The following is a 23,586-nucleotide window of genomic DNA, read 5'->3' as shown; positions in this document are numbered from 1 at the left end:
GTACTGTGTGACCAGCTATGCTGGATTCCACTAGCATTTGTAGAAAAGTACTGTTGCCTTAGTCAAAAACATATTCCTTTGAGTTATCTTGGTCTCACCATATTTTGAATTATTTCTCTAAGAATTTGTTTTACTTCTGGGAGCATTGCTTCTATTTTGAATTGCACATAGAGGATGGTAATAGCAGTCCGGAAATGTTCAAAAACACATAATGATTTTTTATTTTTTTTTTTTTTATGCATCAGTCTCTTTGAGAAAAGACTTACTACTTTGAAGATGAAGTGGCAAACTAAGGAATATTAAAATGTACTGTGCATGCCTGCTGTTATTTTGGTCTGTTTGCCTCCCACCCCAAAAACAGTTTGGTGTTCAGTTCTCTGCTCTTGTTCAGCACAGGTCTTCTTTGAAATGCACTTACGCTTTCTCCTCTGCCCTCCACCTTCAGTGAAGGAACGCCATTCCTTTCACACTTCGGTGGTTGGTATGTCGGAGTCACTAGACTTTTTTATGGAAAGGAGTTTTGGGTGCTTCTGCTGTTGAGGCTTGCCAGCCCTAGTGGGAAAGGATGGCAAGGTGACATCCACTTACAGCCCAGCAGCACCTAAAAAATTCATCATCTGCGTGAGTCCCTACACCTGGGATTAGTTAGGAAGCTTATTGCCACTCCTCTGGCAAGGTGTGCTTTCTATGAGATAAAAAAAAAAATGAAGGTAGCTCAGAAACTGGCTCCTGTAAATTAGCTCATGTTCCTCATCAGAGCTCCTGTTTGGGCTTTTGTTCACCTCTCAGAGGATCTACAGTAAGTTACTTTATTTTTATTGTTGCCTGCATTCAGACTTTTGCGGTGAAAATGCTGGGCAAATTCAGATTCAACTCAGAGCAGCTGTTGCTCTAGCTGTTGTCTCTCTTTGTTATGGTACTTGGCTAAAAGGTTGGGGGTTTAGTTGTTTGTTTGTTTTAACCATATAAACAAATGTCAAGAAAGCAAGAAGATATGGTTCCAAGGCTGAGGAAATGTACTATTTATCACTTCAGACCTGACATAATCAGAGATTAATTTTTATTTTACTGGATGTGAACTTTTAACTGTGAATGGAGGATCATGGAGTGGGAGAAGCTTGAAATGTGCTTGTCTGTGATAGTGCGTGCCTTTCTGTAACAACAGTGGCTACAGGTAAAACATACATGTACACAAATCAGAAATGAAACAGAACAACCATTTCTAAATGTGTTTCTGGCCCTTTCCCTGGCCTTGTGAGAGCGTAGGGGGAATTCCCAAAGAGAGGGCTGCCACCAAGTCCTAGTGGATTTTAGGAACCTCGCCCTCTTGCCTCCCATATGCTCGTACTTGGTTTAAGGACACAAACCAGTTTGACAGTAGCAGTAAGTAACTTCTGGGCAGAGTTTTGATGTGAAGGCTGGTGCCTCTAACATGGTTGATGCTGGGGGGCAGGCATTGCCCAGCTTGACCGGTGAGCACAAGCGTGTGCTGGCTTCTGGGCGCCCGTGAGTCGGAAGGGCAGTAGCTGGGGTTGCGACAGCTACCGTAGATCAGCCTTCCGGTTATGGACAAAGTAACCACTTGCCTTTGTGACCAGAAACCACGCGTTTAAAAACCAGACGTGTAGTGACCACCAATCATTGCGAAGTTTAAAAAAAAAATAAAAGAGACAGAGAAAAGCGTGTTGCTGAGTGTGAGAAACCCACTGTTTGTTGAAGACAGTACTCACAAAGTAGTTCAGACATAGTGATGTTCTTGAGTTAGGAGGCATTGTGAAGACATTAAGAGTTTCTGGTTCAAGGTGCGTGGTTGTAAGGGACCAATATCTGTCGTTCTGGTGGGTAAGTATTGAAAGGTGAGTTTGAGCACAAAATTTTGGTTTAAATTTTCTGTCAGCCTTTGTATACGTGATTGACAGTCTGAAAATGTAATACTTGGTGTTGTATCAGTGGCTTGTGGTTCTGTATGAATAGTGCCCATTGTTTCCACGTAAAAGCTGTGAGAAATAGTAGTATATTGTGTATGGAGAGTATTACATTGATTGCTCTAACTGAGGATCAAGGCTCTAGTTTATGACACCTGTTGAAAACTTACTGAGTGGTATTTTTCTTTCCAAAGCATGGTTCTTGGTATCCTAGCATGCCACTGTGTTATTACATTATTAGGGTGTTATTTCTATGAATATTTAGAGGTTAGAGGTGCAGTTTTCTTAAAGACATACTGCCAAAGGGATCTGAACACTTAGGCTATTTTTGTTGTTATCTTTGGGCAGCTTCAGACATTCTCAACAAAGAAAGCAAAGAAACCAAAGCCTTGTTTTGTTTACTTGATTTTATTTATTTATCTGTTTATTTATGATGTATGGGCTTTTGTGATGCTTGGAGCCCTGATTTACAGTGTAGCATTTCAAGCCTATTGTGAATTTTTTAGAGGTCCCTCCCGCCCCTGTGTAGGATACTTGGCTCATAGTGACTGCACAGAACATCTTACGTGTAATCACAAAACCAGATTTCACAAACCACTTAGCAGCACCGTAAAAGGTTAGTGTATGTTTATGCCTTTTTTTTTTTTTTTTTTTACGCAAGACTGAGTGTTTAGTAAAGTATACTATTGCTAGAAATAACAGTAAGCAGATTTTTGCCTTTGGCAAATACAGACATTAAAACAGGGCTATAAATCGCCCCCTGTATAACTGCATGCATTGTATGTGCCATGGGTATTTTTCAATCTGTTACTCTAAGTTATATTTTCAATATAACTACATAAATGTATAGCTATGTAATGTTTTTTAGAAGGTATATTTTTCCAAATCACTTATTGATCTATCCATATGGAGATACCGGAATCAGAGACTTGAGTATATCAGTTACTTAATCTTTTATTTTAAGTGATAATGCCAGTTCTTCATACTAGAAAAGTATGGCTATTAGACAGACATGTTGTTTCATTAGTTGGCATTTATTTACAGTCCTTAAGCAGCAGCCTTACACATAAAGCACTTTATTTATATTTTTCCTATTTGACTGTCTTTGTTGTTCTTGAAAACCATTGCTGAGCAGTTTTCTGCTAGCAAAATTTTGCCTGTGGGCCTACGTGCGCTCTGGGAAATGCTGTGAGCTGTTCCAACCAGCTGGCCTTGCAAGCTGCTCAGTTCCTGAAGAGCAGGGCTATGTGTCCACGGGGCTGAAGGTCACTCCACAGAGGTGCTCAGCACCTTGCAGGATGGGTCTACAAAGTCAAAATTCAGTCCTTATTCAGTAGGCTACTGTTGGGCTCTGAAGCTCTGTATCGCCATCACTTGAAGTGTAAAAGAAGGCAGAAGTACTTCTTTTGATCAGGAAAGTGCCACTGAATATTGTGCTGTTGATTTTTGAGTTGCCTTTCAGCGATGCTCTAGATGTAGAAAACTGCTGTGTTTGTGTCTAAGTAACAAAATTACTGGAGCTTCTTTTCAATATAGGCCTCAATATGATATTGAGTGGAATTGGTTATTTTTGCTGTGAGAAAACATGAGACTTACATTTTGCTTCTAATTCTGGTTTATAAGCATTGGGCAACGCATTTAGAAAATGGAGGATTTTGCTGTTACCCATAGCCTGCACTGTAGCTCTGCTTTGGGGACCTATCCTTCTTGTAGTACATTCTCAATGCTACTCTATTTCTGCTTTGTCTGCTGTTGTCTTCTTAAGCCCTTTTGATACCATTATCTTGCTTAAAACAAATACACGGCTTTATAAAAATGTATCTTTCTTCTATTTGCTCCTCTTCCCTCACAATAAAATGTCATGTGTATCCTATCTCAGGCATGTGGGAAAATTGCAAGCAAAAAGTGTGCCAGACCACAAAATCTTACCTGTACTAAAGTTTTGGAATAAGATTGATCTCACCTGATTTTAGTTGTTTGAACATCAGATTCATAGGGAGCAGGAAAAGCTCCCCCAGTTGTTGGTGGAATGAGAGGTGCCCCCGGTGTGCAATTCACCCCGGGTGCGTGATACGTCTGTTTCCAGATGGGACTAATTTTCTCTCATGATACTTCTCTCTTGTACAGCCGCAGAGAGACAACCCGGATGATGAGCTTAGACTAAACACATAACCTCTAGTCAACCAGAGTTGGGTGAGTTGAATTCCACCGTGGCCACTGGTGCAGCTGTGGGAGCGCTCTGCATGAGCCCACCCCTCACCCCACAGCTCAGCCCTGACAGAAATCCGTTGCTTTTACTGCGCTCATTGCCTTAGTTAAAACTGTATTTAGGGACATTTGGGGACACTGTTGCCAGCAGTTATGAGGAGTGAAATGCATTTTAATAGTGTCCTCTCTTGACCGTAATTATTAGGAGTGGAAGAGAGATGGTCACACTTTTATTGGAGAGGTGCAGTTGATGAGGCAAGTTCACATAACCGCTGCTTTCAGCATGAGCGGCTTTTTGCACATCAGCAAACATGTGGTCTGTGGAATTTTCGTGTTCAGTATTGGATCCATATGTGATGTCAGAGAAATGACCTTACAGATCTTGTGATTTCTCAAGCTTTTAAAATTACTCAGTGTAATGCTAACCCTAATTATAAATCTCCAGCAAGAGCACATATCCAGATATATTCAGTGTCACTCAAAAAGAAATGTAAGCCCTTCTTAAATATTTGATTTAATGTCAGGATACCCTGAAATAGCTGGTGGTGAGAGCAGCTTAATGGGCATGAATTACATTTTTATTAGGAAATGTTTGTCTTTAGTAGTTTGGTCCTTTGAATTCATTTTCGGGATGATGTCAGCTAATACGTGTAATGTCTTTTGTGTAAGCACTTATCTGTTTCCTAACAGCACAGTAGACAAAATACCTCATGAATGTTAATGATAACAAGAAATAACCATACCACCATATTAAAGATCACATAATCTGGAGGGAGAAGCAAAGTAGCAGTGAGATGAAGGCCAAGTTTGTCTATTCAGTTTTAGCTGGCCTGAGTGTTTCTCTGGAAGTACCTTTTCTTTCCTTTTGCTGTGAAGGAAGTCCGAGGCAATTGGATGCTTAATTGCTGTTAAAAAGGGATGAATCTCAACCCAAGCAAGGCTCTGAGGGTCATGGGGGAAAATACCTGTCCTAGTAAATAACATGGAAGCACATCTCCTTGTTAGCACATAATTAGAGGTGGAGAACACCCTTTCAGTGCCAGGGAATCACGCTAGTTTATACTCAGTAAGGAAGTGTGTACCCTCTGAATGAATGGTTTCTAACAGTGATGATCATAATTCACCTTTTCCTTGCCTTAGTTGTTCACAGTCTGCTTACAGTTGTGATATGTTGGAAGGAATTATCTGGAGGGGATCGGATTCCGTTTTCGGATGACATCCTGGTTTTCAGCCTGGTTTACAGTCCCTGTAAGCTACAGAGAGAAAGTAGGGGCAGCTTGTGGCTGTGGGCACGTGCTGTCCCATGGGAGCAACAGGGAGAATTGGCTGCTGGCATTTGCTGCTTTCTTAACAGCAGATACTTGTCCTCTCTGAGGCAAAGATTGTGTCCAGGTACGATGGTCCCATTGGTGAGAGCCAGACACTAAACCCATCATTGGACTAATCTCTATATCATGTTGTCACTAAGCAAACCTCACTTGAGTAAATGGTCTGTGCTGTAAGTACGCATAATACATATTGGTTGCTTTTTTAGATTTTTGATACTAGCAGAGGTGACGAGACGTAAATTCCAGTGATGATGGAACTCTGTATTTGCTAATCTTTGCGCTTCCTCAGCCTGATTTTACCCCTGCTGTTTTACTACAAACGTGAAGAGTTTTTTTTCTTGGTGTGATCTCTGGGTAGCTAGAAGCAGAACTGCAGCACCTGGCCTGGTCACCAGCTCTTTGGCCTACCTGGGGCATGGTGGCCAACCCCCTGAGCTCCCCCAGTGTGTCCTCTGCGGGAGTCTCCCACAGGGACTCAGCAGTCACTGCCTTCACTCAAGTTTGTATGAACCTGCTGAGGAGTGTTGATGAGCTAGTAAGAATTAAAAAGCCAGCAGGATGCCAGTGACATGTGGCTCCATGTATCCTGCAAAGCGTACGTCGTTCTCCTGGCCACGACCTTGTTCGATGTGCAGGAGTAGACAGAATGTCTCAAGCTGTTCGATACCAAGTAATTTTAGCCCCCAATTTACTAAATATTTACAGTCTAAAAAAGCAAGAGCTGATAGTAGTGGCTCCTTAGTGCCACGTCACAGTTACAGCTCTCCCTGGTTTATTCACGTGGTGTTCTTTGTCAAGCATTAGGAGACATTGTGGTTAAAAATTGAGCGAAAGGCCGTTCAAGAAGCGTGCAAGCAGTAATCATGGTTCAATGCCATTGTGGTCTTCTATATGCAGAAGAGATTTATAGAGATTTATTCTGAATCTATAGAGATTTATTCTGGGTCTGACAGGGTAGTCTGACTTCTTTAAGTGAATTAGGGTGAAGAAAGATAATTTCTGAAGCTGGTAGCGAGACACTGTTTCAGTGGAAGTGATGAAAGTATGTGTATGTGCTGGCCCAGAACTTCACTTGTGGGTTGGTGAGAACAGGGATAACCTGAATATTTTATAAATAGGCATGAAGGATATTTATTAAGTCTTATAATAGGTACAAAAGTATTTTTCGACTTGGAAAAAAAACAAATCTGGAGCAACTTTCTGATGAGTCAATTAATGTAACAGATGATCAGTGATAAATTCTAAACCACATTCTGCTGGCTTTTATCTCCAGATGTTTGTGATCTTTTAAACAATTAACATTTAATGGGAGTGGCTGTCAATACCTGAAGCTTATCATAAGGTTTCTATATCTTGTTAAAACTGTTCCTAGAAAAAAAAAATATGTCATCCTTTCAATGCTTTGGCAAATCTGATCTCGTCAGTGCAGTAGAAGCCCACTGCCTTTTCTGCTTGGGTGCTTGGCCAGGAGAGCATGGCTGCTCTCGGGTAGGTGTGGCTGATGGTGTTGAATTCTGGCTGTTGCAGGTGCAGCTGTCCTTCCACTGGCTCAGTCTCTGTCCGGGGGCACCTTCAGCGAGCTGTGTGCTCTCTTTGCATGTTGATTTGCTTAGTTCTATCTCTCTTTGTTTTCTGCTGGGGAGTTCTGAAGCCTAAATGGGAAGGAGTGGGAACATTGCTTTTATTTTGGCTATCTTCTGAAATGTCTTCTTGTAGGAGCCAAAGTTCTGTTTTAATAAACCTGAACCTGTTTTATGTTGCAAAAGGTCCTCAGTTCTTATTTTTTTTATTTTTAAACTTAAATATTGTAAAGAGTATATTTCCATTAAAGTTGTCTTTCAATAAGACATTTATGCCAGCTGTAGTTACTCTAGCTTACAAAAAAAAAACGTGGAGGAAGAGGGGCCACCTCCCAGATAATTCAGGTTCTAAGTTGACTGACTGGTAGTCTGAAAGCACTTATTTCCCCTCTGTTGATTAGACAGGAATCTGGGAAAATTACTCTTCTGCCTTAGGCACCTCAATTAAGTACTTAGAGTTAGGTGGGATTAATTTAGACTTACCCTTAAAATAAAAAGCAGAAGATGCACAAGTTTGTTTCTGACAGGTTGCTCAAACCCTGACATAATAATTCTGTGGCAATCTTTATTGATAACACTCAAATGACGTCTTGGTAATAATCTCTTGTAGCATCTAATTATGTTGTTATGTTGTAAATAAAAGTCTCACCCTTGCCTACCCCAGGAATCTAGAAATTACTTGAATACTAACACTGAATAAAGCATATTTGTAAATGGAGGTTTAAAATGAGATGTGTGCCATCTTTAAGCACGTAAGGACTTAGTTTTCAGCAGTAAGAAAAAAAAAAAAACAAATTAGATAAAATAAAATCCTTTTCCACTTACACACATTATCTTCAAGGTTAAATGAATTAAAACTCTCTTTCTGGAGGGATTCAACCTAAGACTGAAAATGTGGTCAAAAAAGTTTCATTGTGTCAGCCTGATGTTTGACTTTTGATAGCCCATCCCCAAAGACTTCTCTTTGCTGTACCCTGAACAGAGAACGCTTGTTTCCCACGAAGCCTGTTGTTGCCGATAAAGCTCATCGGTATCAAAGTGGTATCTCGTATGGCACCGCTGTGTGCTGGCCTTAAGAAAAAAACAGTTGGGTGGCTCATTTGCCTTTGTAAATCTGCTGTGCCTAAAGATGCATTTTAACAGTTCTGCCCAAAACCCAAATCACAGTAACTAAGTCTGTACAACACATGTTTTTAAACAAAGCATGAAAGAAAACAGTATTGCACGTTAAAACAAAATAGAAGCTGTAAAAGTTGTGTTTCGGAGGCTGTGTTAATGTCCTTGTGATAACATGGTGTTGCTTTCCTTGGATATTTGAGGCCTCTGTCTGAGTGACAGAAAGCAGATCTCTTAGGAATCTCCTTAGCTTGAACGTTTTGTATGGTTCAAGGAGCAATGGAGCAGAAGGGTGTAAGCTATTTTCCTCTGCCGTATTGCACGTTAACCGCAGACACCGGCATTTCTGTAAGGTAGACACACGTGTGTATGCATGCAGACACACAGACAGCACACAGATGGGCAGAAGGGGTGGGAAATCAGGCCAAAAGCTGAATGTCCCAAGTTTAACGTAGGTAAGAGAAAAACCTTGCGCATAGTCAGGAGAAGGCACTCTGAAGCTTGATGTCAGGCTTTTTGCCCAGCTCATACCATGTGCTGTTAGCAAACATCGTCATGCGCAGCTTAGAAGTCCTCCTGGCCTTCTTCCACCTCCGCCTCCCCCTGCCCTGCAGATAAAAGCACAAATCCCTTCGTTCCCTGGTTTGCCACAGATGTATGTAAGCAGATCTCTGCTCTGTCTGCACTGCTTTACTGTTTAATGCTAGATTCAACGTATGTTCAGTCCCAGCAGCTTTGGATTTTGAAGTGACCGGAGGCCAAGTCACTGTTTCTCCAGCGCACACAGGCACCACTCCTGTATTTGTGCTCCCCCATCATTGCTGCAGCTATGTGTTGTTTGCTAACGTAAACCATTCATCAGATTTTTGCAGTCCAGAGCCAGTTTCATCTTTCAGAGACCTGGGATGACTCATGGGTGGATTTTTCAAAGCGTCTGCTGTGTTAGGAGATGCTGCAAGTTGCAAGCAGGCTGCGAAAAACAAGCAGAAAAGCTCCTGGAGGTCATTCCAGAAGCCTGTGTAGCTGTATTAAAAAGGGAGATGGTTATTTTTTTATCTTATCTTGAAAATGTGACTTGATCATTACGAGGTGCCTCTGAAATCTGCTGGTAGAAGCAGCCATTGTTGTAACACCCACTACTCCAATTCCCCTTATTCTTCTTCCCGCTCTGGTTTGTGTCCCACCAAAGGGAGCACTTTACAGTGATGCGCAAAACACAGAGCTTGTACCCTCCCTTGCAAATCCCATAAGTGCACATGTAAATCCCGTAAGTGCATAGACAGTTCACACTTTTTCTCCTGTGTCTTTCTTGATGTGCTTAAAAGACAGTTCAGACTCCCAGTATATTCAGTCTAAAGGTCTTTTGGGGGCTGCTTAGAGAAATACTGAATACATTTCCTCTACATCCGTGTTACAGAGGTTACGAGGCTGTTTGCATCTATCAAGGTGGTGATAGATCTTGTATGACCAGACAAGAAACTCTTGTGTATTGGGAACTTGACTGGCAAAAACCAACCCAAAACTTTTGCTTTTCAGGTAACTAAAGATGACATGGCTTTTGAGACTTACGTTTTGCACTTAGAGGTTTCATTTCCTCAAAAACATTTTGTGGATATGAATTTTACTCATTAGGAATGAACTCAGACCATCTCCGTTTCAGTTTCACACATAAAATACGGGATTACTCCACATCCAGTCTGGTATAATTGTAGGATGCTGCAACCAAGCTTTGCCTTATCCAGTCCATGTTGGTTTTGCAAGACAGGCTGGTGCCAAGCAGATCCTGTAGAAACTCTTAATTCTTTAAATTACATGCAAGGTTGCCTTCCTTACCGCACCTCGTGTTGTGGCTGTAGTAGCACTAGATCCATGTGGAGCAGTGGCCTGGCTGAAGGCAAGAGTTAGGCTGTAACGTGGGTATGGCATAGGTTAGCAGCAACTACAAGCTGAAGGCTTCATCTGAGGGTGTCCTTTCAAGTTAGCAATCCGGTCCTGAAAAGTTCTATGTCCTACTGTTAAAATGTGCTTTCCTTCCCTTAGTAAAGTAAAAAGTAAAACACGTACAATCCTGGATGGTGTCGGCTCTTAGTCAGATTAATAGTCACGTTGAGACTGATGCAGGGCTGAACAGGGATTATCAGAAGCTTTTTCCTGTTACGTTTGATTTTGCTTTAGACTTAGGATTTAATATTTTGCCTGAACATCTCTCTTCTCCCCTCCCCACTCCCACCCTCCACCCCCGGTCTCAGAGTTCTTGCATTTAAATTATTTCTCATCTCCAAAGGGTTTTACTAGAATCATGGCTAAACTAAAATGAATCCAAATAAAAATAGTAAATAACCACCTTGAATCTCAGGCTGGTTTTATAGTTAATAACACCCAAGTAGTCGTAACACTCCATATCCTCATGTTTCCATTCTGCCTATAAGGATTCTGTTCTCACGTTTGATGACTTTAGAATTGCCTGCTCCTTCATTCTGGTAAAGGATTTGCTTATGGCTAAACAAAATGAGGAGAAATGAGGAGGCAAAGAAAACAGACCAGAGAAGAAAGTCGCCTGAATAATAGAATGATTTTATTTTCTTCTCAAGCACTACTTAATGTTAAAAAAAAGAAGACCCGAGGAGGTGGTTAGACGATTTTTGACTTGAAACAGAGAGGAGTGGTAAAGTGGGAGGCAGGGGGTGGCGGGTGTCACAGAGATTGGGGTTTCCATTCCCAATTATGCGCTGGCTGCTATGCTGCTGAATTACACTGAGAGCACTGAATGGTGCCATTATATTCCTTTTCAAAAGTTGCGGGCTATGAAATTCAATCTGAGGTATTTCTAATGAGTGTTCTGAGCCTCAGTTGCAACTCTTCCCAAGAAACAAGGAGCACAGTGTGCTGCTAAATAGTGCCGAGGCCAGGGGTTAAACTCATTCAGCTTTTTGCTCTCAAGGAGGGAAAGTAATATCAACATTTATTTGACAGGTATGTACTTGCTTCCAGAGTTGAGCTTCAGTAAAACAGTAAAACTGCTTTCCATAAAGAAAACATTTTGAAAAACAAGATTCTATCAGCTTCGCATCAAACTCCCATCTGGTTTCCAAAAACAAATCTTGTGGTGTATTTTCCGAAGCCAGTGCGCACCATGCTCACGCTGGGCTTGTGCTGTGGGCATCCCTGCGCTGCAGGAGGCTGCGCACATAAGCCGTCAGGCACGTCTCTGTGGGCAGAGGCTCCTGGTGGAGGTGCAGCTTATGCCAAATGGGGACATCTGCCCAGTTACACCCGCTGGCTGTCCGTTAAACATAGGTAATTCAGAGGTAATCTTTGCCGGAGAGGTCCCTGCTGGCATCTCTGGGTTTCCCTGCTTGTTTTGCTGTCATAGCTGTGATGGCTTTGAGGTGACTGCCTCTCTTCTCGCACCTCTCAGTGAGACATAGCCTTTCAGGGAAGCTTTTTTAGCATGCATCTGGTTTTAGAAAAGCCATGTAGCACAAAAGTATTGTTGCCTTCCATTTTTCTTAGGTGCTGTTTTGCAAAGTAGTCTGTTTCAGGTCCTGAGGAAAGCACCGTTTCATGCATCTGCCCTGCAACTCACTGCAAGATCTGAAATTCATGACGGGCTGGCTCTGGTTCTTGCAAGTCATTGCCATTCGGTGTCGAGGCTCTGAGGCTGGAATACATCGTGCCGATGATACTCTTCAGAAAAGAAGAGTCTCTTCCAGCAGTGGATGTTTTCCTTGCTAACGGGATAAAGAACAGCACAGACCACTTTTTAGTTTTGCTAGTAAAATTAGGCAGGGATGACTCAGCATTTGCAGGACCTAGTTTAAGGAGTAAGATGACATATTTTTAGTAAGTTTTTTCATTGTTCTTTTAATGCCTCATTTTTCTTGTCCACACTGTGCATTTGAAATGTTGTTCAGGGAAAGTAATTTTGTTTTAGCAACAGTGGCTCTGGCAAGAGTCTCCCACTGGACGTCTCCAAGAGCTGAATGGTTGGTGTGTGAGATTTTGCAGCCCTAAATGGTGACTTTAAAGACTCGCTCTACCACTACTGATTTCCCACAAATGTTTTGCACCTCTCTGAAGGAAGTTAGCAGTAATGGTTGTGCTACAAGAAACAAAGCTTGTTTTTTTTTTCAGGAGGACTAATTAGCTTGTGACCTGTTGTTGCAGTTTGATAGTTTTTGGGGTTGGGGCTTTTTGGGAGTTACTGAGATCAGCATTCGCATTTCATGTGAAGGCATGCATTGTCCCCACTGGGACAATTTGTTAGAGGATTGCTAGGCAGACAACAGTGAAGTTTTTTTGGCTAAATTCATTAGCAGAGGGGATCAGAGCATCCTTTGTAAATTGATAAAGTGATTTTTAGGTGCATATGTGTCAAATGTAGGTTTTTAAAATCAGTACAGAAAAGTTAAGAGAAGGTCAATGGTACTTTCTAACTGAGAGTTAGATGTCAGGTAGTTAAAATGCTATAAATACAGCTAAGGAACCAGTGAACTGAGAAACTAATCATGACGTGTTTTGTTAATGCTTTTCACCATGAATAACATTTGGTAATGAACAGACGTGTACTTAGACTACAGTGACCGAACGTTTTTAGGTCTGTAAGGTTCATGGTGTTTAGCTGACGAAATGTTCCATATTTCCTTTGGCATTGATGACAGTTAGATGGATGTGCGAAATAAATTCTCCTGTGGGATTTTTTCCATACAGCTCCCTGAGGAGGAGATCCTCCAGGTTACAAGAATCTGCCTGTTTGTTCCCCTTTCTTCTTCTTTACAAAGGGCTCCACTAGCTTTGTGGTGGCTCTTTGTGCTGGCTCTGCAGTGACAAACTCCTTGTCAAGTAGGAATTAGAGTAATTTAAAGGTGGGAAATAAAATCAGAATTAACATTGGTTTGCATTTGTAAGAACTGCAAAGAAATCACATTATAGGATTTTTACATCTGAAGATGACCGGTTGGTCTGTGGTATGAAGGGCTCAATTCTGAAGGTGCCCAGCCCATCTCTTCTTTTTTGTTTCCTCACTTGCCCGTTGAAATGGCATATATAACACAGTGTGGGTGTTATTTGCACATTAAGTAATAAAGCTATGATTTTATGAGCCAAGTGAGAAGAGACCAAGCAGAGCCTCCAGTTCCAGTAGCTTTACCATACTGTAATTACGGAGAGGTACAGTTTCCTGAGGATTTACTGTGGCTGAATTTCATATTAGTCTGACTCTGCTGTAAGCAAAAGTTTAACCAAGCACTACTGAAAATACCCTCATCATAAAACTTTACATTAGCTTTCCTAGAAAATGTTTTTCTTTTTCCTTCCACACTATCTAACTATTAAAGAGGATTATTTGATTTTTTTTTTTCCTGATAAGTATTTAATATTCATCTGAATGTTACTGTTGGCAATTTCTAGTAAAGTTGATTTGGGGCATTGGAAGAGAGTTTAAAGTCAAGTCAGAGCAATCCTTCAGCTTTTGCCTATTTTAGAAAATATTTTGACATAAACCAGTTTGTCATGATCAGAAATACAAAAACATGGTTACAATAACAAATCTCTGTATGTTCAAATGTAGAAAATGGCAAGTTTATTTTGGAGACAGTACTATTAAGGCAAGCAAATTAGACGGTCGTTAAAATCTTTCTCATTTTTGCCCTGATAATTGTTTGCTGTGTTGATTTTTGGTTAGCAATCACATATCCAAAATAGTAATTTTTAAAGTCATCTGGTTTAGGTGATAGGTGGGGCGAAAAGGTGTAACTTGCTGCTGCTTTTTTTTAAGGGCAGATATCTGGAGTAAAATGCACTCAAAGTAAAAGGCACTATCTCTTAAAAATCACACTGTTTTAAAAAGACAGCACCACAAAATTGACAGAAGGGTAAAACTGTACATCAGACTATGGAAGGCAAGCACTGACATTAAAGGGGACAGCTTATGCGGTTGAATGTAAAGTGGGAAAGCAGTCCACTAAAATCTTGAAAGAAAGGAACACTAAGTAGTCTTATTGTACACACACCACAGATGATCAATCGCGTGGTTTTAAGGCAGTATAAAGAGACTTATTCTGTACAGCATTTGGCCTCCATCCTGCTTTTCATGTTATGTGCGCGGTCTGTGCAAAAGCACATGGGATACGTGCCAGGAGTGGAGCCTTCAACTACATTTAGATTATCATGAAAATTTGCCTCTTCTATGCCCTTCCTCCGAATGGCGTGGATACCCGGTGGCTGTGGATCTACGTACGTGAAAGCAGTGGTGGGAGTGTGTGGCAGCTCTGTTTAAAGGCGTCGCTTCTCCTCTTTGCCGTGACCTGATGTGTAGGGGTGATGAATCACGCTTCTTCCAGCGCTTCCTAACTACCCAGCCTAAGCTGAACAGTAAGGTAAAAACCAGTAAGCCCAGGTGTAAGAGCTATCTTTAAGGTCTAAAGCTATTTTTATAGTAATCTAATCCTTCCTATAGGATTAGCACCTACACTTGGAAAGGGAGGAGAGGAGAAAAAGGGCAGAGGATCTCCCAAGTGTGTTGGCATTGTTAGGTCCAGAGCAACAACACTTGGACCAGGGTTTATTGCTTTTAATCCCACTCTTCAAGCAATAAATTTTGCTAAATATGAATTATGCATTTCATTTTACGCCAGAAAGAAGAACTGTTTAAAATATGAAAATTATCTTCGGAGGCTGACAGCATTGTTCTCCTGTGAGCAGTCTTCAAGCCTCCTTTGAAGTATAAATTTCTGGCAGAGTTATTTGGTTAAAAAACTCTGTTGCTCAATCTCATCTTTGAGTTTATTTTTATACTATTTGCTTATCGTGAACACTTGGGTTTTTTTTTTCCTTTCAGAGCTGCAGATACATACGTAATTTTTAACAGCTTTGAATAAGAAAATTCATGTTGTTAAGTGTGGATTGTTATTTTCAGTATTGATTATGACTGTATATGACTTCAAAATAGTCATGAAAATAGTGAAGTTTTCACTATCATTTCAATGCAGTTGTTAAACTGGAGTATAAAAATAATTTGGGAATAGGACTGATATGAAGTACAAGGGGTTTTCAGGGTGATTTCCCGCAAAAGAACAAATACAATTTTAAACTTTTTTATTTAAACGTCATACAATACAATATTTAAGTAATACAATATTTGTACAATACTTAGCTTGAACAAATTGTCACATTTCATTTTTGACCACTCAAAATGTGACAGGAACAAGGCATTAGGGGAAGAATTGTCTACCTTTATATCGTGGGAGGTGTGAATGATGAAATGTACTTTTTTCTTTTAGATGAATGTAAAGGAGTTATTTTCTCTCCTTAATCAGCTGTTACTAATGCACAAGTAAGTGTAATTTAAAAAAAAACCCAAACAAACAAACTTTTTTCCTGATCAATTTGTAGCAGTTTTGAGGAAGAAAAGGAAAACAGAATAGTCTGTGCTACCACATGAAGCTGTCTTTCTTTGACCAAAACACTGATGGAACTTATTTTATTTGGTTTTTGTACCTGATACTACTGCTCAGTAATGTAAAAACAAACTAACAAAAACCTTTCAATTAAAGATCTGTTCGATCTGGGATGAGTTGGCAAGACAGATTAAAATGGTGAAATCAGACTTTTCAGACTTTTTTTTTTTTTTTTTTTGGTAGATGGTTAGTGAAATAATTGCTAAATTAGCTGAGAAGTGGGGAAATGTGTCCAAACCCACTTCTTTTAAAGTCCTGGACATCTTCCAGATATCGCTATGGGCTTGCTTGCTTTTTTAAATTTTTTTTTATTTTACATCTGTACTGCAGTCTATGCCAAAGAATCATCTAAGGAAGTTTGTAGAAGGAGCTTATTTTTTTTTTAATGATTGGTGATCACTAGACATTAAAGAATTGTTGAACCCATTAAAATATTCACCACTGGAAGATCATAAGCAATGTAGTGGTTTTGGATTTTGGTGGGAGTAGAGGGAGGGTGAATTGAGTAGGACTGCAATAATGAGCAGGCAGCAAATGTTGAATGAGCAATGCGTAAAGCGGGCTACTTTGACTGAGTACCTTCATAGCTTGCAGCTAAATGTGGTGATGCGCATTATTCATAATTTAGAACTTAGTGGCCTAACGTTCCCTGAAAATGTAGAGTGACTTTTAAAATGTGATTTCACAGAGCTAAATGAAAGGCCAATTCAGAATGCATTAAGCAACAAGGATGTGTAGCTAGAAATCAGTGAGTTTCTTTTCACTGCAATGAATTTGTAATGTTATTTTGATATAACTCAATACGACCTCGAGAGAATAATAGTAATTCCCTGCTGTCAGTACAACTGGGATTCACCTCATCTAAAATGAACCCTGTAACACAGGTGTCTGGGCTCCTTGTTGTCAAGAGTAAAAGAGTACAACTGTATTGCTACAGAAAAGTTCATTGCCCATGTGCTCAGATGGCTGCTTTGGGGCAGGAAGAATTGCCCTCTAGAGCTGCAATATTTCTTCATTACTTACACAAGAATCTGGCCGTCAACAGAAACAGGAGCAGGGGACTGCCACCCACTGCAGCTGCTTCCCAGCTCCTGGGTGTTGTGCCTGACCTTCCCCCAGTTGTATTCTACCAGTATACTGTCCTTTCCTATTTCCTTTCCCTCACCACCTTACAGTGTGTCATCTGTGGTAGCGAGTGGTCTGGAGGTATAGTCTTGCCAATAGTCTTGCCACCAGCCTGCATTGTGCCAGCTTCCATGTCAGTGTCCCACTTGCATGCCTTGTCTTCCTCCTTTTATCTTTCACCTTCAGGTCAGCTTTTTCCCTCCCTGGTGTGAGCACTCATTCAGTGATGCTCAGGGAGAGCAGAAGCTAGGTCTCCTGGTTCTCCTGTCCCGTGTCCTCCACGGGACACATTGATGACCTTCCCTCATCGTGGTGTAGAAGGCTTTCATGATGGTCATGTCATGGGCCTGTGCTTTCTCACCGTGGCAGGGAAAGGCCCTCCTATAGCATAGACTGTAGTGCAACCTTTTCCCCACCCTGCAGCCTTACATGGATGTGTAGCTGTTTTGAGGGGCTCATGGGCCCCCATGGGTCAGACCCGTGCCGGCGTGGAGCAGGGAAAGTGTCCAAGCTGTGGCTCGTGGGACGTGAGTGCAGCTGCAGGGCCGTGAGGCCGGAGCTGATGAACCCTGCCTTGTGCTGGCTGTCTGAGGCGTGGCAGCAGGGCCACACTCAATGGAAATGTCTTCCAAGTTCTGGGGAAATCTTGTGTTGTCCCACAGGCCTTGTAACCGCATTCAAGTCAGACATGACTGTTGGCTGCAGATGATGTCATCGGTGTTGAGCACTCATTCCTGAATGCTTCTTCTGTCGGCTCGTGTTTGCTGTGACCTGATTGACTGCTGGTTTGCTTCCATACCCAGTGGACTGAGACTTTAATTTATTGTGTTTAAATTTTTTAGTGGAGATGTCATGGAACTGCACTGAAACAACATCTCTGTGAGACTACAGAGTTCCTGCTTTTGTGGATGTTGTACTTCTCCTTCTGGTCTGCAAGACCGGAGTGTCATCAAGCTCTAAATCTCAGCAGATTTTATATGCACAGTGTTTCCCTTGACTAAACTGTCAGATTTTATTTTAAGGTAGAGTGATCAAAGCTAAGATGAGTTTAGAAGAATAATCTTATTTACAAATACTTAGGTAAGAAGCATTTCATGTTACCGAGGCATACTCCGGAGAAAATGCCAAGTGACATTAATGCTACAAGAATGCCGTTCCATCGTTTAAATGCATATGTGAGGAGAAAACTTCATGAAAACACGCAGGAGGTTTTAATCAGATGCTTTTACTCATGATTTGAGATCAGACAGGCTTGCTCTCCTCAACTAACCTTGGTCAGTGTGGTAACGCAGGTGAGTTCTCTGTCTTTTTCCCTGCTGGTCAAAAATCTCCGTGCTCCCAGAGGCACCTATTTTTTCCCTGGCAATAATGATGAGGTTTGATCTTTGTCAGACAGGAGTCCGTCAGGTACTTTCTTAAGACATATACATACATACAGCCGTGTTTGCATTTTTCTGGTTGTGCATGAGGATGAAAGCAAGTATCCTCTGTGCCTGGCCGTGCGAGTGGCTGTTAAACATGTCCTTCTGCTCTCCAGCAGCACCGGCCAAACTGAGGAGGCCTGAGACAAGTCTGGGAGCTGGAGCATTTGCCTGAAGCTTCTAAATCATTTGTAGGTGTATTTTCAGAGCAGTAAACTAGTATAATTATTACGCTAGACCTAAAGTCTTCTTAATAGTATTGCCTCCAACAAAATGCACTTACTGGGAAGCTCTTTAAGAGATGGTATATGTTTGAGTGTACCTACACACAGTGGTAGATGGAGTGGAAAATGTGGGAAGCTTTCTGTTAGAACAGCCACACGGGGCATGATGGCCGGCACAGACTGGGAGGCGATCGTCAGGGATGCTTTTGGTTTTATGAAGCTCGAAAACATGAAGCGAGTGTATTAAAATATATTTGCACTTGGGATTTGTTTTGGATGGCATTAGTCAGATCAAAAGTGCTCTGTCTAGAAAAATTGATGGGTTTTTTTTTTTGTTTTTTTTTTTTTTTCTTCCTCTCTGTATCCTGTTATTTGGCATTTTGATATCAGTTATTTTAGTTACTGCAAGGTTGGCTATGACAGATGCTTAAAGAAATTAGTACTCCTATCTGCAATTGTTTTTGATGTGTTTGCTGACAGTATTCGTGAAGCTAGTGTTTGCTATAACTAACAATAACAAAACAGTTAATAAAATAATCTAAGTGAACATTGCTTCCTGGTGACTTAGTAGGTTTGTTAGAGGCGCTGGCAGCTTGTTGGGCAAAAACCTGCTCAGCCAGTTTCTGGGGAAATGAGCTTGGCTTTTCCCTTCTGACTTTCAAAACCAGCCAGCTTGAAGGGTTCCGTCACAGTGTCCTGCATCAGCCGGTTGACAGTGCCACTGTGGTGGCACATGTGTCCTGTGCCTTCTCTAGAAAAATGCTATGCTTTTAATTTCTCTGGTGTAAGCCTCGCTACTGGGTATTTACTTCTCACAATTCATATTAGACAATGTTAGATAAATTACCTTTAGAAAGATGCTTTGTACTGAAGGTTGTGTCTGGAAACCAGGTATTGCCCTAGGTGGAAAAAAATGGGGATTTACTTTTTGGTATCTCTGAAACAGAGACCAAACACATCTGGAAGGAGGTGGGATTGAGCAGCTGCCCACCAGCAAGTAGCCAGGACCTCAGCTCAGACTCATGTTTGAGCCAGGTCATCTGGGCTGCCTGCCTCTAATGATTTTTTTTTTTTCTTCGCTTGGTTACTGCTGTTTTATTTTGCTCTAGTAATTATTTACTGGGCAGACAGGGAGAGGGTCAATCTGTAGGTTGAGTGCAAGGGCACTTGTCTGGAGTGTGATAGGTCTTTTGTAACGGTTGAGTTTGTGCAGTTTAATGAGTTACTGTTTGTTCTGAAGTGCGTGGAGATCTGTGTTTCAGGGTCTCTTGAGTTAAAATAGGTACATTGTCCAAGGAACAAAAATATTTCATTTCAGTGATTAGCCTTTTTATACAGAAGCAGTGGGGTTTTTTTGCTGAAGACTTGCGGGTGAGCTGTAATCTACTGCAGGTGTGGATTTAACAGACATGCTGATAAGAAGAATCCTTACAATCAGCAAAACAGCAGCTCTGGGAGCTAAGATTGCCTGGAACATCTGGTCTTTATAGAGGGAAGACTTTCAGTGTGTGGAAGGAAATGTTTGCTCTTGACTCCTCCGAATTACTTGACAACTCTGTTAGGGTAGCACAGATGGGCCTTGACCAGCCTCAGTGCCTCCCAGCAGGAGGTTTGGGATAAGCCCAGTATGAAGTCAGAACCCAAGACTTGAGGTGCTTGTGTATCAAGTGCTGTTGAGCAAACCCTCAGACCCTTGTGCTTTGTATGACAGGTCTGTCAGTGAATGTTTTGGTTTCAGTATGTTGTACACAGATGTACATGGCACCACCTGACACGGCTTGAAGTGCCGTGGGATGAAATCACTATCTTGTGACATTCACAGTAGAAACTAGCCTTGACAGACATAAGAAAACTATATCCCGAGTCTGCCACTTCTACCTCTTCTCTTTCATGGTATTTTTCCCTCCAAAATAAAAATGCACTGAAGATAGATTCTGAGCTGCCATCCAGGGATGGATGGATATTTTGCATTAGCTTTAAAACCAGTGTAATTATTGTCAGCTGCCCTGGTTGGAATATCCACTGATTTTGTAAGCTGTTTTGACAGTGTTGTTTCCTGGACAATTTCTTAGCATACTAATTTTTCTGCCACTAACTAAAAGCATTGTTGTAACCCTAGGCTTTGTTTTCTTCCTTCAGCAAAGAGCTCCAGGGAAGGTTTTGCATGATGCTGTTTGCAACCACCTGAATCTTGTTGAAGGCGACTATTTTGGCCTTGAATTTCCAGATCATAAAAAGATGATGGTATGTAAAAGGATTGATTTTCAGCTGGTTTTCATCTGCATACACACTGTATTCTCTTCTTCTGCTTCATACTTATAAGGTATGTTTAATCCTCAGTCTCCAAAAGAAAAAAAAAGGACCTTTTTTAAAAAAAAAATGTTCTTGCCTGCTGGAGTTGAAGAAATGTTTTTAAAACCTGATTGCTCCTGTCAGATTTCATCTGTGTTGAAAGTAACAGCCAATTCAGACACAATTTTATCTTTATCGGTTGCAGTAGAGAAGCCAAATGCCGGACTGTTGCAGAGTCTCAACTGTGATTTTACAGTCCTGCTTAATTTGAAGTGCAGAAATAATCTTTCTCTGCAGATAGTGAAGTTGCAATGGTTGCGACACAGTTCCATGAAAAACATTGTGGGGCAAGAAAATGGATAGATAAAATACAACAAGGTTAATAAAAAGAAAAGCAAACCAATAAAAACCCCAAGTAGATTGATGGAAGTCCTATCTGGGGAGCTGTGTGGCACAGGCAGGTGTCCTGGTCCTGACACTTTGGACTCCGAGAACAGCTGTTGGCAACATTCGGGCATTGCACTAATACTTCTAGAGTGGAAACAGTGTCATGTAGCAGAGGAAGCCAAAGGCTAATGACTTCTCAGTCTCTAATGACTTTCTTTCTGAAGTTTGTTTTACTTCAGATTTGCTGTGTGATCTACTGGCATGTGTGCTAGTTATCTGAATTGTTTGGCCAGTACATTCTGGTGTATACTGGATTTCTTGCCTATTCAGTGAGTTCTGCACCAGTAGCCTGGCTGACCTAAAGGGGGTTGGGCAATTAGATGGACAGAAAATAGATTTTTTTTTTTTCTATATAAAATTTCTGTAAGGAGTGATATTTCTTAACAAAAGAGGATTTATCTGCTGCTGCAGTAATCTGTTGTCATGCCTTAGTGCAGGCTTACATAGATTCTGAAACTGAACATAATCAGTGGTCATAATGTTTTAGGCTATCTATAATTAAAAAGGAAATTTTGAAATGAACATCAGTATTTAAAAGTGATCTGCTTCACAGTTTGCTCCTGGGTTTACATGAAACACAGTCTACTAGAAAGTTTTGTATTCTGCCAGATATCCTTGGCTAATGCTTTAGGTAACTTGAGAGCTTAACATAACTCTTCAAAACAGTGCAACTGTATGGTAAGATTACAACAGAAGGTCCATATACCCATGTTAATAATGACATTCTGACATTCCTGATATATGTAAAGCTGAAACAAATCCTAATGTCTTGTGTATACACAGTTGCTTTTTAGTTTTCCAGAAAATAGAGGTCATTGATCGACCTTCTCTACTTCACAGGTCATTAAGTTTCAGGTAGATGACGCTCTGTGTTTTGCTCTGAGAGCTGAAGTAAACTAGCAGTTTTCAGTCTTGTGAAAACAAAATGGTTTATTTGCTTGAGGCAGAACACAGGAGAGATTGAGGTGCTGCCAGTGCCTGAGGCCCTTGGAGTGGCAGGAATCGAATGGCTGGAAATATGTCCAGATGATCACAGTGGAGGAGCCAGGCCTCCAGTGAAGAAGAAGGTGGAGAAAACCCCCCCAAGGCTATTGCTAGTTTGACCTGAAGGAAAATGCCTCCATGCATCAAGCATGGTAACTAATCGGGCCCCTACTCTTGCAAAAGGAAATATTAGCCAAGTATCTGAGAGCACCAGTCCATGTTCCTGCTGTTTTTTCCAATATTTGCTTCTGAAAAAGAGGAAGATCCCCAAATCTTGCCCACATCTAGTCAGCTGTGCCCTAAGAATGGTGAGATTCAGTTTAAGTAACACCTTTGGCCACTCTGAAGAAACTCTGAAGCAGGAGATTTGATTATGAATTCTTGTTTCAATGTGGAGCAGCACTCTGAGAGTAATATTTACACTTAAATTACAGTAGCCAGTTTATGTGATGCAGTTGAGGTGAGTGTTCCTGTAGGATTTAAAGCTTTCTGAGCTTCCTAATGGCCATAATGTAGAACTTAAACATTGTGCAATTAAAAAAAATCAGAGTTAATGGTGTGTGTGAGAAATAAAACACATATGCACATTTTACATCTGAAAAGAATTAGTTGTTTTTCCAATGTAGAGTGCAATGCAAAAGGAAAAATAAATATTTAGAGCGTATTTGTTTGGATGTAGTCATACGTATGTGAAGTCATATATTCACAGTTCAGCTGTATTTATCTCAACGAGCAAGGGCCAGACCTCGTATCTGACATATTGACAGTTGTATGTCAGGACGCCTGGCAGCTGTATACATTCAAGCATGCTGTGCTTGTAGCAGACAAGATCTACATGGGAGTTGAACGTGGAGGGTCCGAGGGCTGCACTCCCTGCTGGGACAAGGAGGAATGAGGCATTGTTGCCAAGCCTGGGGTTTCACAGGATTTCATCACGCTTGAAGTCTGCCTCAATTCTCCAGCTGCTGAAATGCCGTCGCTATTGCAGAATGCCAGACTTTGTTTAAAAAATAAATAATCTAGCCTTTGTAGTTCCAGAGAAAATTGAAAACATGAATCTTAATTGAATCCTCACATTATTTTTCATTTCCAGTTTATAAACCGCTCTCAGATTGGTTGTGTTTAGATACAGAGTGGGAGTTGCATGATGCATGAGTTTTGAGTGCCTGGATTTGATGGTAGCGGCGAGGTCTTCATTTTACTCCACCTTTCTCCCTACACATGTTCAATGCAGGCATTTCTAGTATCCAGCAGTCTGGTCAAGGATGTTGTAACTTGCTTGTAGGATGATTGGGAAAGTGGAGAAAAGAATGACGCACTTGTGTGCTCATGCTGCATCATAAACTCCCTCTGGATAGAGAGAGAGAGAGAGAATTTTTTTGGTGTCAAGTAAAATACATTGCTCCCATATTCTTGTGAACTGACTGTTTCATATTCAAGATATTTTTTTCCCACTAAACTTGGCAAAGTCCCTGACCT

General features: G+C 41.1%; 1 protein-coding gene across 5 annotated transcripts in view; it reads left to right on the top strand.

Annotated features, from left to right (window-relative positions):
• Positions 1-23,586, top strand: part of FARP1 (FERM, ARH/RhoGEF and pleckstrin domain protein 1) — a 217,377-nt gene that overhangs the window by 127,010 nt on the left and 66,781 nt on the right. For all 5 annotated transcript variants that reach the window (XM_086771247.1, XM_086771262.1, XM_086771254.1 and 2 more), the window contains one exon: positions 20,524-20,628. In XM_086771247.1, coding sequence (XP_086627373.1) covers positions 20,524-20,628 — 105 coding nt within the window. The remainder of the gene's footprint in view (positions 1-20,523; positions 20,629-23,586) is intronic.

Source organism: Chlamydotis macqueenii, chromosome 1 (assembly GCF_036417535.1).
Source record: "Chlamydotis macqueenii isolate bChlMac1 chromosome 1, bChlMac1.mat, whole genome shotgun sequence".
NCBI classification, from domain to species: Eukaryota; Metazoa; Chordata; class Aves; order Otidiformes; family Otididae; genus Chlamydotis; species Chlamydotis macqueenii.
This window is presented reverse-complemented; position numbering and strand designations above follow the sequence as displayed.